General features: G+C 42.5%; 1 protein-coding gene across 2 annotated transcripts in view; it reads right to left on the reverse strand.

The window, feature by feature from the left end:
* Window positions 1–16886, reverse strand: part of LOC122557455 (A-kinase anchor protein 17B-like) — a 41775-nt gene that overhangs the window by 6740 nt on the left and 18149 nt on the right. For both annotated transcript variants that reach the window (XM_087991879.1, XM_043705215.2), the window contains exons 2-4: window positions 15308–16080; window positions 14197–14342; window positions 8751–8988 (exon numbers count right to left, since the gene is read on the reverse strand). In XM_087991879.1, the coding sequence (XP_087848005.1) occupies window positions 8751–8988; window positions 14197–14342; window positions 15308–16066 (1143 nt within the window). In that variant the 5' untranslated portion in view covers window positions 16067–16080. The remainder of the gene's footprint in view (window positions 1–8750; window positions 8989–14196; window positions 14343–15307; window positions 16081–16886) is intronic.

Genomic DNA, 16886 nt, shown 5'->3' on the forward strand with positions numbered 1-16886 from the left:
CCTAACCAATGTCCTGTACAGCCGCAACATGACCTCCCAACTCCTGTACTCAATACTCTGACCAATAAAGGAAAACATACCAAACGCCTTCTTCACTATCCTATCTATCTGCGACTCCACTTTCAAAGAGCTATGAACCTGCACTCCAAGGACTCTTTGTTTAGCAACACTCCCTAGAACCTTACCATTAAGTGTACAAGTCCTGCTAAGATTTGCTTTCCCAAAATGCAGCACCTTGCATTTATCTAAATTAAACTCCATCTGCCATTTCTCAGCCCAGCGGCCCATCTGATCAAGATCCCATTGTAATCTGAGGTAACCTTCTTCGCTGTCCACTACACCTTCAATTTTGGTGTCATCTGCAAACTTACTAACTATACCTCTTATGCTCACATCCAAATCATTTATATAAATGACATAACATAGTGGACCAGCACCAATCCATGTGGAACTCCACTGGTCACAGGCCTCCAGTCTGAAAAACATTCGTCCACCACCACCCTCTGTCTTCCACCTTTGAGGTAAAAACAATGACTGCAGATGCTGGAAACCAGATTCTGGATTAGTGGTGCTGGAAGAGCACAGCAGTTCAGGCAGGATCCAAGGAGCTTCGAAATCGACGTTTCGGGCAAACGCCCTTCCACCTTTGAGCCAGTTCTGTATCCAAATGGCTAGTTCTCCCTGTATTCCATGAGATCTAACCTTGCTAACCAGTTTCCCATGGGGAACCTTGTCGAACACCTTACTGAAGTCCATATAGATCACATCTACTGCTCTGCCCTCATCAATCTTCTTTGTTACTTCTTCAAAAAACTCAATCAAGTTTGTGAGACATGATTTCCCACGCACAAAGCCATGTTGACTATCCCTAATCAGTCCTTGCCTTTCCAAATATATGTACATCCTGTCCCTCAGGATTCCCTCCAACAACTTGCCCATCACCAACATCAGGCTCACTGGTTTATAGTTCCCTGGCTTGTCCTTACCACCCTTCTTAAACAGTGGCACCACGTTAGCCTACCTCCAGTCTTCCGGCACCTCAGCTGTGACCGTAGGTAAGGACAGCAGATTTCCTTCTCTGAAGGACATAAGTGAAACCAGATGGGCTTTTTATGACAATTGATAGTGATGACATGATCACCATTATGCCAGTTCTCTGTCACAGACGTTTTTAAAATTCAAATTTCACCATCTGCCATGGTGGGATTCAAACCCGTCCCCTCAGACTTGGAAAGTACAGTCAAAGAAATCCTCAAAAATTGCCACATTTTGTAGTTAGGATATATTACAGCCACAATATCTCAAATGGGATGGGGGTGTGTGAATAATTAGGCTATTCGATTGGGTGACAGTCAAGTTGATTGTTCTTTCAGAGTGTATTTGCAGCTACACCCAAGTGAGGTGTATTTCTCCGTCTCCACATCTGTCTCATAGATGTTGCAAAAGATAAAGGAATCAGAAAGAAGCTCCTTGCTATATATAACCCAAATTGTGTCCTGCCTTATTAGCCTTGGCACTTATATGGGCCGGTCTTGTTGAGTCTTTGGTCAATGGTTAGCCTACTGAGGATATTAATGGTGAAGGATTTAGCAATGGCAGTGATGTACACTGAGATAGCAACAGAATACTCCCCACTTGTCTGGATGGGTGCAGCTCCAACAACACTCAAACAGCTTGACACCATCCAGGACAAAGCAGCCTGCTTGATTGGCACCCCATTCACCAATTTCAATGTTCATTCATATCACTGCCATTGCACCTTCAACAACAGTGTGTAACATTGACAAGACACATGGCAGTAACACACTAAGTTTCCTTCAACAGCATTTGCCAGACCAGGGACCTCTACTACCTAGAAGGACAGAAGGACAGCAGATAATATGGGAATACCACAATTACAACTTCTGCTCTAAGCTACTCTCCATCCTGAGTTGGGACAATATCATCGTTCCTTCACTGTTGCTGAGATCAAAATCCTGTAAATCTCTTCCTAACAGTATTCAAGGTTTCCTACATCCCAAAGAGTACAGTGTTTCAAGGAAGCAGCTCACCACCACCTGTGCAAGAGGAATTGGTGATGGACAATAAATGCTGGCCTAGCCAGTAACACCAATATCCCAACAACAAACAACAAAATACTGGTTAATTCCTCTCTTGGTGGAGATTGGCATTGACTGGCAATTCTGTGATGTAAGTGTCTGGATGTCGTCTGGGCCTTGTTCTAAGCGGGCATCAATTACTTAACTGTCTGAGAAATCACGAATGCGAAATTGCAAATGTACTGTTCTTTGTCCAGTTACATCGAGAGGCTGGAGAAGCTTAGATTGTCCAACTTAGAATGGAAGAGAAGTGTTTAATAGTAATATTCAAATTGAAAGATTTTGCCAAGAATAAATAAGGTTTTGTTTCAATGGTGAGTGTTGCCTGACTGACAGGACCCTTGAAGCCTAAGGCCTACTCTGAAAAACCTAATGAAATTGTATTTCCTTTTCATTCAAAAATCCTGCAGTTTAAATGAACTCTATTCTCTCAGCTCTCCATCAACTCTCCTAGCCCTCCTTCAATAGGAAGCGGTTCGGGAAACACTGACTCAGAGCACAGCCACTACACTCTTCCCGGTTATGCCCATCTTGAAGAAGTTCTGCTCTTCTCTCCAATGAGATTAAAACATTTTTCAACATCTTTTAGTTCTGACGATGATTTGTACCAGCCTTGAAACATTAACTCTGTTTTTTTCCCTCTCTCCACAGATGCTGCCAGATCTGCTGAGTTTCTTCCCCATTTTCTGGTGTTATGGTTCATCTTTCCACCATCTGCAGTATTTTATTTTTATTTAACCAGTCTGTTATTGGCAATATCCTATACAGGATCTACAGTATGAGGCAGAGCTTCAAGTGGGAAAGATTAAATGTGTCCTTAGGTAAATGTTTTTGTACAATATGGCAAAATCTAAATCATATGATACCACCCACAGGATAACACAAGGGGACATGTATGCAAATACATTCCAAGGAAGGCAAAAGACATGTGTAATGGTAATGCACTAACTGACAAACTTACTATAGTGTCATTTTCTTCAGCTCACACTTTGTACAAAGTACAATATCTGTTGCCATACATTTTGCAATCCCAAATGTACATATGCAAAAGAAGATGATTTCTTTCTTTGATTTCATTGAGCTTGTACAGGTTTAGTTCATTGTACTTGGCAGTTAGAGAAAGCCAAAATATTGGTTGCTATGTTTATACAATCAATTGACATAAGGGAACAACAGGGTGTGTCCTGTCAAACATCAATGCAAAGTTGGGTGAGTGGACAAATCACATTTAAGTTTTGTTTTACAAAGGTGATTAGATATTATTCAACAGATCCAAATGAAAACCTTTTGGAAATGAGCCCACATCATTCCACAAACATCAATTAAAGGGAGTCTGGTTTACTCCATTTGCTACTGATACTGAAGAATGGTGGTACAAGGGTAACACAAGTTATTCTGCTTGGGTTCAGAATGTTCTTCAAACAGGACAGTGACAAACCTGCAGGTGGGGTAATAACATGTTCCTCTGCCACAGTCCCTTCCACATTCACAGTCCTTCTACTGACAGGAATTGCAACTGTTGGCAGGAAATGAGGTGGTTACTGTGCAGTGATGAAGGGGAAGAGTGTTTAGATGGCACACCACATGTTTTGATATTGCACAGGAACACAACCCCCGAAATACTGATCACCTGTGTCTGAATTTGCGATACTTCATAGAGTTTTTATTCAATGAACAGTTTCACACCAACAACATGATGCAGTGTCCTCAGGAAAACTTTAGGTAAAGATTGTGTTGCAGATTTTTCTGGTGCTGACATGCTCTGTCCACAATTTGCTTAGTGCCATCCACCTCTCAATTTCCAGTCAGTGACAGTGCAATGAACTAGTCCCTTGCTGACTATTCCTCCTTTCCCTGGTACTTTTTTAAGCATGATGGTGCTATCTTTCACATGCCGACAATGCAGGGCGCTACCTCTGCCCACGCCAATGATCCACAGGGTGTTTGTTCAACTTTCCAAATGCTTTCCCAAAATCAACATCTAAAAACCAGAACCTCCTTCAATTTAGTGCCGGCTCAATCAGGTTTTGCTTTCTGACTGCAATTTGCATCCAAGTGCCTCAAGCCTCTCCTTTTCCATTTGCCACGTCTTCAGCTGTCCACCCAGGTTACACTAATGGGCGCTAATATACAGTAATGCAGTTTGTTGAGATTCATTGTTTCAAAGGTGACCCAGCTGATATGCAGCTGACATGCTCCATCTAGTGGCCCAATAAAGAATTGACTGAATGAATCAGCAATGCCTGCGGAAAAAGAAATACAAGTTGCTTTGGCAGCAAACTGTACCTATTACTCTAGAGCTTCCCAAAGTAGGGATTCGGAGATCACGTGCGGTCATGGGTTGAAATTTGGGGTCATGTGCTCCAAGGTAGATTCCCTCCCCCTGCTCTCCTGGTCTTCTCCAACAAATCCCCCATCTTCCAACACCTATTAATTCTTCAGGCTTTACAATGGGGTAACAGTGGAAAATGGTTCTGGGAAGCACTATTATATATTCTCTGATGTAATTTTAATGTTAGACTAGAATCAGCTACCTCCAAGTGTTTGATTTTGATTTTATTGTCACGCGTACTCAAGCACAAAAGTACAGGAACACAGTAAGATTAGATTCCCTACAGTGTGGAAACAGGCTCTTCGGCCCAACCAGTTTACACCGACCCTCCAAGACTAATCCACCCAGACCCATTTCCCTCTGACTAATGGCCCTAACACTATGGGCAATTTAGCATGGCCAATTCACCTGACCTGCACATCTTTGGACTGTGGGAGGAAACTGGAGTACCCGGAGGAAACCCACGCAGACAAGGGGAGAATGTGCAAACTCAACAGACAGTCACCTGAGGCTGGAATCGAACCTGGGGCCCTGGTGCTGTGAGGCAACAGTGCTAACCACTGAGCAACCGTGCCGCAAAAAGTGTATTGTGTCACCACACAAGGCACCACCTTAGTTACAAGTACAGAATCTTAAGAACAAGATAGAAAGAAAAAAAACAAAGTTAACAGTTAAACATTGCAGTTATTATAATATAGTATAGAAACATATGAAAGTTACACATGGCAGACCTTCTTAGGTTTAAGTAGAAAATAAAGAAATAAAGCTGCAAGTTCAAACATTATAATCTTTGTTAATTGCACTATTTGTTATGTCTGGATAGTGTCAATATAATTAAGAGTATCTTTCTGAAAAAATGATGTCATGAGTTATGTGTCACGTGTTTTATTACATCTCCACTTTCATTATGAAAGAATTTACATAGTGGCTTACATCCACATGACAGTTGTTTAGTCACAGACCACAGCAACTAATTTGTGCATCACAAGACCCCACTCATAGCAAACAGTATAAATAATGACATAATCTTGATTTTGCTGGTGGTAGGGAATGAAGGATGGAACTTGGATAGATACATGACACAGGGCTTTGTTTTGTGAATAGTTTTCATCTGTAGGTGAATTGCTCCCTCTAGTGGTTCAGTTGATTGTTATCAATTACACAATTGATTAAATATACCGAGGAACCATGATTATCCGAATACTAATTATCCGAAGGCTATCTCGAGGTCCCGACAGAAACATTACATTAAAGACGTGTGTCCAACACTGATCGCGTCTTTTGTTTACAGTGATTAAAAGTGCTGCCAAGAACAGTCCTGGACTGATGGGAATGTAGGCACCATCTCTAAATGACTGACCTCCCACCCCCTCTCTCTCTCTCCCCCCCCACACACTTTCCCTGGAGTTCTATGCAAGGTGTACCATGAATCCCCCTTCCCCAGATAATCTCTCCAACATTGTCCTGTACAGGACAGAGGTGGAACCTGTCAAAAAGTTGCAGTAAAAAGTTGTGTGTGTGTGTGTGCGTCTGTGTGTGCGTATGTGTGTCTGTGTGTGTGTATATGTGGGTGTGTATGTGTGTGTGGGTATGTATGTGTATGTGTGCGTGTATGTATGTGTGTGTGCGTATGTGTCTGTGTGCGTATGTGTGTGTGTGTCTGTGTGTATATGTAGGTGTGTGTGTGTGGGTATGTATGTGTATGTGTGTGTATGTATGTGTGTGCGTGTGTATGCATATGTGTGTGTATGTGAATGTGTGTGTCTGTGTGTGTATATGTAGGTGTGTGTATGCATATGTGTGTGTATGTGAATGTGTGTGTGTATGCGTGTGTGTGAATATGTGTGTGTATGTGTGTGAATATGTGTATGTGTATGTGTATGTGTGTGTATGTGTATGTGTGCGTGTGTGTATGTGTATATGTGTGTGTATGTGTATATGTGTGTGTGTGATGTGTGTATGTGTATGTGTGTGTGAATATGTGTATGTGTGTGTGTGTGGGTGTGTGTATGTGTTGGTGTGTGTGTGTGTATGTGTGGGTGTGTGTATGTGTTTGTGTATGTGTATGTGTGTGTATGTGTATGTGTATGTGTGTGATGTGTGTATGTGTGTGTGTATATGTGTGTATATGTGTGTGTGTGTGTGTATGTGTGTATATGTGTATGTGTATGTGTGTGTGTGTATGTGTATGTGTATATGTGTGTGAATGTGTGTGTATGTGTGTGTGTATACGTGTGTGCGTGCGCGCGCTACTTGGAGACTGACCTCCCAAAAGGCAGTAGTAGCAGCAGCAGTCTTGTTGTTGTTGTCCAGTCCGGCTGCCCCAGAGAGGAGGTGGGATGAATGGAGGAGGGAGGCAGGGTGGGGGTGGGGGGGTGGGTGGTATTGGATGGGATTGAGGGCAGGGGGGTGGCAGTGTTGGACGGGTTTGGGAGGGCGGGAGGAGGCGGGGGCTTGCATGCGCTGTGGTGCTGCCTTATCTCCTGAACAGGGAGCAGACTTTCCAGAAAACTCTGAACCCCAGAAGAAAGGCATTGAATCAATTAACCGAATAATTAACTATCCAAACGAAATACTGCCCACCCATCTCGTTTGCATAATGAGGTTCCTCTGTATTGATTAAATAAAGTAAACCTACTCAGCAAGTCTAAATTAACCTCAACAGGAAAAAGTACAAGGCAATATTTAACTGATATTCACACCAACCTGCCAAAGTTCCGCTGGTGAATCCACTATCTGGTATGGGACTGAGCCACACAGAGTAGAAAGATCCCAAATCAGATCAGTGTTTGGGACCTTTGGCTGGAATAGTACTCTGAACTAGGGCCTGGCAGGAGGGGAAAACTGCATATGAAAACTTTCATATGTTTCTACACTATACTATAATTACTGCAGGGCCCAATAACTGGAGAATGGAAAGAAGGAAATCAAGATGACAAGGCAGAGGGGAAGCTGAAGACTGAGGCAGCTGAAGGTGCGACCATCACTGGTGGAGTGATTACAGTCCGGGATGCACATGGTTCAGTATTACAGCAGTGTAGCTATCCTCAGACATCTATAGGACTGCAGAAAGATAGGTAATGGGTAAAACCTGGAGGGATTGAAAACAAGAATGAGAATTTTATAATGAAGACATTGCTCTAAGGGGCACACATGCTTGGACTGGGAGGGGAGCAAGGTCACAATCCTTTGAGAGAAGCAATTGCTCCTCATCTCTGTTTTAAACCTGCTGTCCCTTATCCTAACCTCTGATTTAACAGTGCCCCGCATCCTCTCTACATCTATTCTGTCAAGCCCTTTTGGCAATTTGCTTCAATTAGATCTCCTCTCATTCCTCTAAATACTAGAATACTATAGACCTAAACTGTTCAATCTCTCCTTATCAGACAAACCTTTTATCTCTGGAATTCTTTGAACTGCCTCCAAAGCAATTACATCCTTCCTCGTAAGGGGACCAAAACCGTAAGCAGTACTCCAGGTGCAGTCTCACTAATGCCTTGTACATTTGTGACAACACTTCCCTACTTTTATACTCCATTCCTTTAGCAATAAATGCTAAACTTCCATTTGCCTTCCTCATACCTGCTGTACCTGCAGACAGGTTTTCTGCAATTCATTCACACAAAAACACCAAGATCCCTCTGCAACGAAGCATTCTAGTTTCTCTCCATTTAGATAATAAATTGTCTTTTTATTCTTCATATCACAAAGGATACCCTCACACCGATCCATACTAAACACCATCTGCCAAATTTTAAACTACTGATCTCATCAATTGATGTCCAAATGTAGCCACTTCAAGCAGGCAACTGATTCTCAGGTGTTGAAACTGACCCATGAAGGAGTGGACATTAAAAAGTTATCAGAGAGCTATTACAACAAAGGTATCATGTTCATATGCCAACTTTAATGACACTAGGCCATATAAGGAGATTTAGGTCAGAGCTTTGTTAAAGAGGTCATAGGGAAAGAAATCGAAGTGTGCGGCAGAGGGAAATACCGCAGAGCTAAAGACCGAGGCAGCTGAAGGTATGACCATCACTGGTGGAGTGATTACAGTTAGGGTCAGAACTAAAGCAGTGTAGATATCCTCAGATAGTTGTAGGACTGGAGCGGATTAGAGAGACAGAGAATGGGGCAACTCGGAGGGATTGAAAACAAGGGTGAGAATTTTAAAATGATGACATTGCTTGACCAGGAGTTAAATAGTGAAATGGTAACCCCTCGGCATCAATGCCTCCAGGAAAATCAGGACATCTGAGGGAAGAAACGGAGAGGTGAAAGCTGCAGGAGAAATTCACTCAAAGGCAGGTACTTACTTTTGCACTGTTTAAAAGCACAGTGAGAAGCCTGTAAGAGTCCAGCTTCCTCTGAGCGAGCACCAGCTTTCTCTCCTCCCATGCAGTGACCTCCTTCTGCTCTTTCTCATTCTCCAGGTTTAGCTTTGATTGTCTGCTCAGGCGGTGTCTATCCTCCTGCTCTTTCTGCCTGTGCTCCCTCCTCCTCAGCTTCTCTCTCCGTTTCCTCTCCTTTTCCCGCTCTTCCTCCCTTCGTTTCCTAAAGGCAACCATTCTGAAAGTCAATGTGAATTTACACAGAACCATTCTGGGCATTGAGTTTACTTTAGGTTTATTTAACACTAGGGGTATAATTCACCTGTAAAGACAGCTGTGTCCACATTTCCTTTTGACCGCAACTGTACACATGGACCAGAGAATATAGAAATATAGAAAATAGGATAAGTAGGCCATTCAGCCCTTCATTCAACTCAGTAACCTGTTCCCACTTCTCCCCCATATCTTTTGATCCTTTTGTCCCAAGTGTTTTTCCTAACTCCTTCATGCAACCACACAACATTTTGGCCTTGATTGCTTTTTGTGGTTAAGAATTCCACAGGCGCATTATTCAACACTGACCGAATACTGCCCGTAGAAATTAATTTGACAGAATTTGAAATCCAGGGAAATTCGACGCTGTTCTTTTTTTTAAAAATAGAAGTCTTGAATGCTGGATCAGAAGTCATCCCATATTAGAGTTATAATGAGAGTGTTATTATCAGAATGTTTCACAGTACCTTGTTTCTCTTTCCATGAAAAGACTTTCTTCCCCATGCATGTAAGTGAAATAGTTTGAAAAATTGTGAAATTATATCCATCCCTCATTCCATCTTCACCATTCTTCTCACAGCTGACCTTTTTGACCTAGCTTTTGGTCACCCTTTCTAAAATGTACTTCGTTGATTCAGTGTCCATTTTCGGCAGATTGCATCTCCAGATAATGCTTCAGAAAAATGTTCTAAGTTGTGCCTACAGACACAAGTTATACAGTCTTAGAATTTTAATAGAATGGAAAGAGGTCCTTCAGCCCACTTTCAGCATCTGCAGAAATTTGCTTTTATCCAGTGTTTAACCCACTGCCAGGAATACCTACCCTGAAGAAGTACTGCTCTTCTCTCCGACAGGAATTTCGTTTGTCTCTCTCTCCCTGTCCACCTTCACTGCTCAGCTTTGACAAAGGGTCAGTTAAACTCGAAACATCAGCTCTTTTCTCTCCTTACAGATGCTGCCAGACCTGCTGAGATTTTCCAGCATTTTCTCTTTTGGCTTCAGCCCACTGTGTCCACATCATCAAGTACCTATCTATTTTAATCCTATTTCCCAGCACTTGGCCCACAGCCTTGTAGGCTGTAGCATTTCAAGTGTTTATCTAAGCAGTTTTTAAATGTCTTGAGAGTACCTACCCCTCCTACACTTTTAGTTCCAGATATCCTCCATTCTCTGGGTGAAAAGCATTTTCTTCAAATCCCCTCGAAATCTCCTTCCCCGTGTGCTGCGAGTGCCATGTGATCTATTTTGCACTACGATTCAACGATGTGTAGCTTGTAGAACAATAATTGTTTTTACTGATTCTCAGCTGAGGTCTGAAGAGGGACAATTTTAACCTTAACCTGTCACTTCAGAAATGGCCAGCACTGGGTGCAATGCCGGTTTTACACTCTAGCCGGATTAGTTCTTTTTTAAAAGCTGACAGATAGTGAAGTGAAAACTAGCAGTTTATTTTATTCAGAGTATTTTCATACCCAGTGCATTAAAAATGTTCATGTCCTGTAGAAATTATGCTTCGGTTGGTTCTGTAAAGTTGCAACTAAAATAACATTAATGTCTAGTCTTCTATATATGGGAGGTGTTGAGGCAGTTAGTTACATGTGGACATATACAAAAATGTTATGCTGTATGTTTGCAGTAGAACATATATGTTATCTGTATCACAATTACCCTTTCTCAAAAAAAATCTTGCATTTGTATAGTTCCCTTCACACCCTTAAGATAGTTGATTTAGAAGGTAACATGGGAAAGATTACACAAATGGATACACGACCAGTTAATCTACTTTGCTGATGATGAATGAAGGATGAAATTTCAATTACCTCTCAGTACTTTTTGATCATTTATTGGATATTTCTCTTGCCTCCTTTGCTTTCCCCAAATAGACTACCTCACACTTCTCCTTCTCCAACTCTCTTTGATCAGTCCATTGGCCTTTAGCCACTTTCTTCACTGTCAACTACCCTGTCGAGTTTAATCCTATTCCATTACACACAAGTCCAAATCATTTAAACATATCACAAGTTCAGAGCTGACTGGAAATAGTGTCCCAGTTACAAAAATACCCATTAAACCGCTACCATTTGCTCTGGGAACCAACATTGTCCTTGATAATTATGTACCTGTCAGGCAGGAAGGAAAGGGTCGTGCGAGGGAGCCGTGGTTTAATAAGGAATTGGAATCCCTTGTTAAATGGAAGAGGGCGGCCTATCTCAAGATGAGACGTGAAGGTTCAATTGGGGCGATTGAGAGTTATAGGGTAGCCAGGAAGGACCTGAAGAGAGAGCTAAAAGCAGCAAGGAGGGGACATGAAAGGTCCTTAGTAGATAGGATTAGGGAAAACCATAAGGCTTTCTATAGGTATGTTAGGAATAAAAGAATGACTAGGGTAGGAATAGGTCCAGTCAAGGATAGTAGGGGGAAGTTGCGTGTGGAGGCGGAAGAGATTGGGGAGACACTGAATGAATACTTTTCTTCAGTATTCACTCAGGAACAGGGCATTGTTGTCGATGAGAATACTGAGGAACAAATAAGTAGAATGGATGGCTTTGAGGTATGTAGAGAAGAGGTGTTGGAAATCCTGGAAAAGGTGAAAATAGATAAGTCCCCTGGGCCTGATGGCATTTATCCTAGGATTCTCTGGGAAGCAAGGGAGGAGATTGCAGAGCCATTGGCCTTGATTTTTATGTCCTCTTTGTCTACAGGAGTAGTCCCAGAAGACTGGAGAATAGCAAATGTGGTTCCCTTGTTCAAAAAGGGGAGTAGGGATAGCCCTAGTAACTATAGGCCGGTGAGTCTCACTTCTGTTGTGGGCAAAGTCTTAGAGAGAATTGTAAGGGATAGGATTTATGCACATCTGGATAGGAATAATGTGATCAAGGATAGTCAGCATGGTTTTGTGAAGGGCAAGTCGTGCCTCACAAACCTTATTGAATTCTTTGAAAAGGTGACGAAGGAGGTTGATGAGGGGAAAGCGGTAGATGTGGTATATATGGATTTTAGTAAGGCGTTTGATAAGGTTCCCCATGGTAGGCTACTGCAGAAAATACGGAGATATGGCATTGAGGGTGAGTTGGAGGTTTGGATTAGAAATTGGCTGGATGGAAGAAGACAGAGGGTAGTAGTTGATGGCAAAGTTTCTTCATGGAGTGCCGTCACTAGCGGTGTTCCGCAAGGATCTGTTTTGGGACCATTGCTGTTTGTCATTTTTATAAATGACCTGGAAGAGGGGTTAGAAGGTTGGGTGAGCAAGTTTGCGGATGATACGAAAGTCGGAGGAGTTGTTGACAGTGAGGAAGCATGTGGCAGGTTACAGCAGGATATAGAGAAGCTGCAGAGCTGGGCAGAAAGGTGGCAGATGGAATTCAATGTAGCTAAGTGCGAGGTGATTCACTTTGGGAAGAATAACAAAAAGATGGGGTACTGGGCTAATGGTCGGATACTTGGTAGTGTGGATGAGCAGAGGGATCTTGGTGTCCATGTACACAGATCTCTGAAAGTCGCCACCCAGGTAAATAGTGCGGTGAGGAAGGCATATGGCGTACTGGCTTTTATTGGTAGAGGAATTGAGTTCCGGAGTCCTGAGGTCATGATGCAGTTGTATAAGACTCTGGTACGGCCGCATCTGGAATATTGTGTGCAGTTTTGGTCGCCATACTATAAGAAGGATGTGGAGGCATTGGAACGGGTGCAGAGGAGGTTTACCAGGATGTTGCCTGGTATGGAAGGAAAATCGTATGAGGAAAGACTGAGGCACTTGGGGCTGTTTTCACTAGAGAAAAGAAGGTTTAGGGGTGACTTGATTGAGGTGTACAAGATGATTAGGGGGTTAGATAGGGTCGACAGTATGAACCTTTTCCCGCGTATTGAGTCGGGTATTACAAGGGGGCATAGCTTTAAATTAAGGGGGGGTAGATATAGGACTGATGTTAGGGGTAGGTTCTTCACTCAGCGAGTCGTTAGTTCATGGAATGCCCTGCCAGTAACAGTGGTGGACTCTCCCTCTTTATGGGCATTTAAGAGGGCATTGGATAGGTATATGGAGGATAGTGGGTTAGTGTAGTTTAGGTGGGCTTGGATCGGCGCAACATCGAGGGCCCAAGGGCCTGTACTGCGCTGTATTCTTCTATGTCTATGTTCTATGTCTATTGGATCCAATGATTTTGTACTTTCCTGACCCATCCATGAAGCCAAATCTGATTCTGGACTCATCTAACATTCACACAAGCATTTTTAAAGAGGAGCCAATGAAACAGCACTCAGAAACAAAACAAAAACACACTAAGTTTCTCTTTCTCTCTCTCACGCATAAATATGAGCATCCCACTCTGAAGGAACTACACCAGTACGGTACATAATTAAAGCCCACTGATCAATATTCTTATTAACTTAGCAATAGGAGTTTGACCTAATCATTGAATGTATTTATTTGAAATTCCTGAGCTAAGTTCTACTTATCCATTTATAGGGGATAAATTCTCCATGTTAATTCCCAACCAAGTAAGACAACAATGTTCCAAATATACATAGGAACATCCAAGTGAAAGCTAGACTGGATTCCTTGGTTGCTTGCATTTAGCAACTGAATTTCATGGAGATATTCAATTTCTAAGTTATTCTGTGTGCACTGTAAGTTTTACAACGTATTCTGATTCCCTACCCCAACCACTATATAGATCATGCTACCACTAACCTTTAACAGAACAGCTTGCAAATGAGATCATTTATTGTCTAATTTTGACAGTGTCAAATAGGTTCTGCAGATATGAATCCAATGACAAATGTTTCCACCAGCAGGAATTGGTTCAACTACTGGTTTCTGTCCCGACCTCTCTGCTTTCTGAGTGTCCTCTTTTCGTGTGCAGACCAAAATGTTAAAATTTAAGAATTCCATAAATGCTGTTAGAAGTTGGAAGGCATTGAGGTCAGGGTGACAATATCTACCATTTAGTATCAGCTCAACAACTGGTAACCATCACAGTGGAGTACACAAAGCAGAGCATCACACAAAACTGTACAATGGGTCTATACCACTGATTTTGTTGACTGATTATCTAGGTTTGTAGTTATTGCAACGTGGGCTCTTGACTGACTTGGAGACACTGTTCACAAGTTTCTTTTACTCGATATAGTCTCACCCACAAAGTAGATTCTGATTTACCGTTCAGCCTCCTTGGCTTGTTCCTCTTCCTTGTCCCTCCGCTTTTGTTCCTCGCGCTGCTTCTCCAACTCTTGCAGCTTCAACCTCTCCAGGTTTCGCTTTTCAATAGCCGAGTCGCTAAGGTGCTTGGTTGTGTCAAAGGTCACCTGGAAGAGAAAGTACGAGACCGGTCCCTGTACGAGTTACTGCACCTTAAAACAAGCACACATTAGGAGTAAAGATACTGTTCATCAGAAGGTGGCATGAATAAATCAGCCAACTAGCAGGGAATCAAACTGATCATATCCCTCAATCTCCAATGTACAGATGCAAACAGGACTAATTAATGAAATTGAAGGAAATTTAGAATAGTCTACTGGGAAGCAGAGATTAGAATTTATTCCTTTCCCAAGGCTAAATAGGTGCATTTTCTTCCTTATTACACAATTAGCCTCCACTGGCATGTGCTACTATGAAGCAATAATTTATTCTAACAACAAAAAGACTTGCATTTGTATTGCACCTTTTTTTTGCCGAAGCACTTTACAGCCAATGATCACTTCTGAAATGTAGTTACTGCTGTCACTAGTCACTAGTCCTTCGAATTCTCTTCCACAGAATGGGATGGAGGTTGGGTTAGTGGATATATTGGCCAAGGTAAATTTCTCTTCAACAAGGATTAGAGGTGGAAGCAAGACAGTGCACCTAGAGACACAATCAGTGCAGCCATGATTTCAGTGTACAAAAAACTGAAAAGATTGCAGATGCAGGAAATCGGAAACAAAACCAAAAAAAAGGTAGAGAAACTCAGCAGGTCTGCGGAGAGAAGCAGAGTTAACATTTCAGATCCAATGACTTCTTCAGAATCTTATTAAATGCTGGAGCAGGTCTCAGGGCTGACTGGCCTAATCATGTTACTATTTCCTCTAGTCTTACGTCATGTAGGAAATAAGACAGTCAATTTGCACGTAGCAAGTTCCCACAAACAGTAAGGTGATGCAGCCCAGATAATTGGCTGTATTTTGTGATGCGAACTGAGAGATAATATTGGTCAGGACACTGAGGTTATCATCCTGCTCTGCTTCAAGATATTTAATCATATGTAACAAATGCAAAGATTGTAACTCCATACCTTTATGTTACATGCCACTGCCTTTCCATCATCCCCTTTGTGCATCAACTTCATTCCCCGTAAGGACTCCATCGCCTTCACAAAGCCTGAATAATCCTGGTATTGGATGTATGCTTCGAAGGTGGGGAGGCCGCCAAGGCTGGAAGTGTTGAACTTCTTCCCTGTCATTTCCTCTCGATAGGGATCCAACATGGGAATGTCAACATTTCGGATCTTTCCAAATCTGCCAAAGACCTTTTGAAGGATCTCTTCCATTGGCTTTTCCCTATTGAGCTGCTTTGAAGAGAGCCACTTGCACGGTAGCCCTTCCATATGGATAGTGTCAGGTCTCTCACCAGGCAAAGCCTCATTCATGCAGTCAGCAGTCTTAAAAAAGGACTCCCAGTCACACGGGCTGGGAAAGTTGACTTGAGTTACAACTGCCAGCACTTTCGCTGTCTCATTGATACCGTTCACCTTAATAGTTTTGTTGTTAAACTTTTCCCAAACAGTTTGAACTTGATTCTTATTTTCAACCTCTGCCTCAAAGCGAATGAAGTCCATTGTGCTGCGTGAGACTTTGAGCGATGTAATCTGATCTGGGTATGCCATTTTCTTCAGGGTCTCCATCACTTCCCAGTTTGAAATGAGTCTTGAGGATAACTTAGTCTTGGGAAATATCACATTGATTGTCAGCCTTGCAATCGGTTTCAAGTATAGACACTGAGGAGCGAAGAGTTCCACAGCATCAGAAGTATCGAACAATCTGGTGGCTGCCATGGCAACATTAAGCTCTGGAGATAAAGAGAAAAATAATTATTAGAAATAAGAATATATTTAGAAAATGTCTTGCAATGAACATTACCATAACTGCCTAGAAAAGCATTAGTGCAAAGCAGTGGCAAGGTCTTTGGATTATTATTTATTGTCAGTGACAGTTACAATGCTGTCATGGGTGGAGTGGGATAGACATCAATCTTCCAACCTCTGCAGTTTGTCCTCAAATCTAGGCCACTCAAAATTCAAAACTAGCCTCCGCCTTTCAATGGTTATAAGGATCTCCTTGGCAAGGGTTTGCAAAGTTTCCACAGCATCTCCCTAGTTGCAACCCACACCAGCTAGAAGAACAAGGACAGCAAGTGCATAGGATCACCACCACTAGAACGTTTCTCTTCAAGCCACATACCATGCTGACTCAGAAATGCACTGCTGTTCCTTTAGTATCCGTACAGTCATACAGCATGGAAAAAGACCCTTCAGTCGAATTAGATACATACCAACCATTTTCCCAAACGAGGAGGCACTGTCAGTGTTGTTATATGTGGCACAGGTCTGGCCTATTCCCAGAACCTGTGCCGTCGCAGTCACCCGGGCCATCTTCCAGTTTGTATGGAGATCAAACGTGGCCAGGTTCCGTAGGGACTCGACGTACAATCTCTGGGCAACGGGGGTATAAACACACCAAATGCCACCCTCACCCTGATTGCCACCTTTGTGTGTGGCTGCATCAAGCTGTGCGTGGATCCTCGGTACGCAAACACCAAGTGTCACTACGTACTGAGGTTCTACCTGTCCCCGGTGTTGTGAAGGATGGGCCTGG

This window comes from Chiloscyllium plagiosum, unplaced genomic scaffold (genome assembly GCF_037043375.1).
Source record: "Chiloscyllium plagiosum isolate Xiang-an unplaced genomic scaffold, Cpla_swu_hap1 HiC_scaffold_11, whole genome shotgun sequence".
Classification (NCBI taxonomy): Eukaryota; Metazoa; Chordata; class Chondrichthyes; order Orectolobiformes; family Hemiscylliidae; genus Chiloscyllium; species Chiloscyllium plagiosum.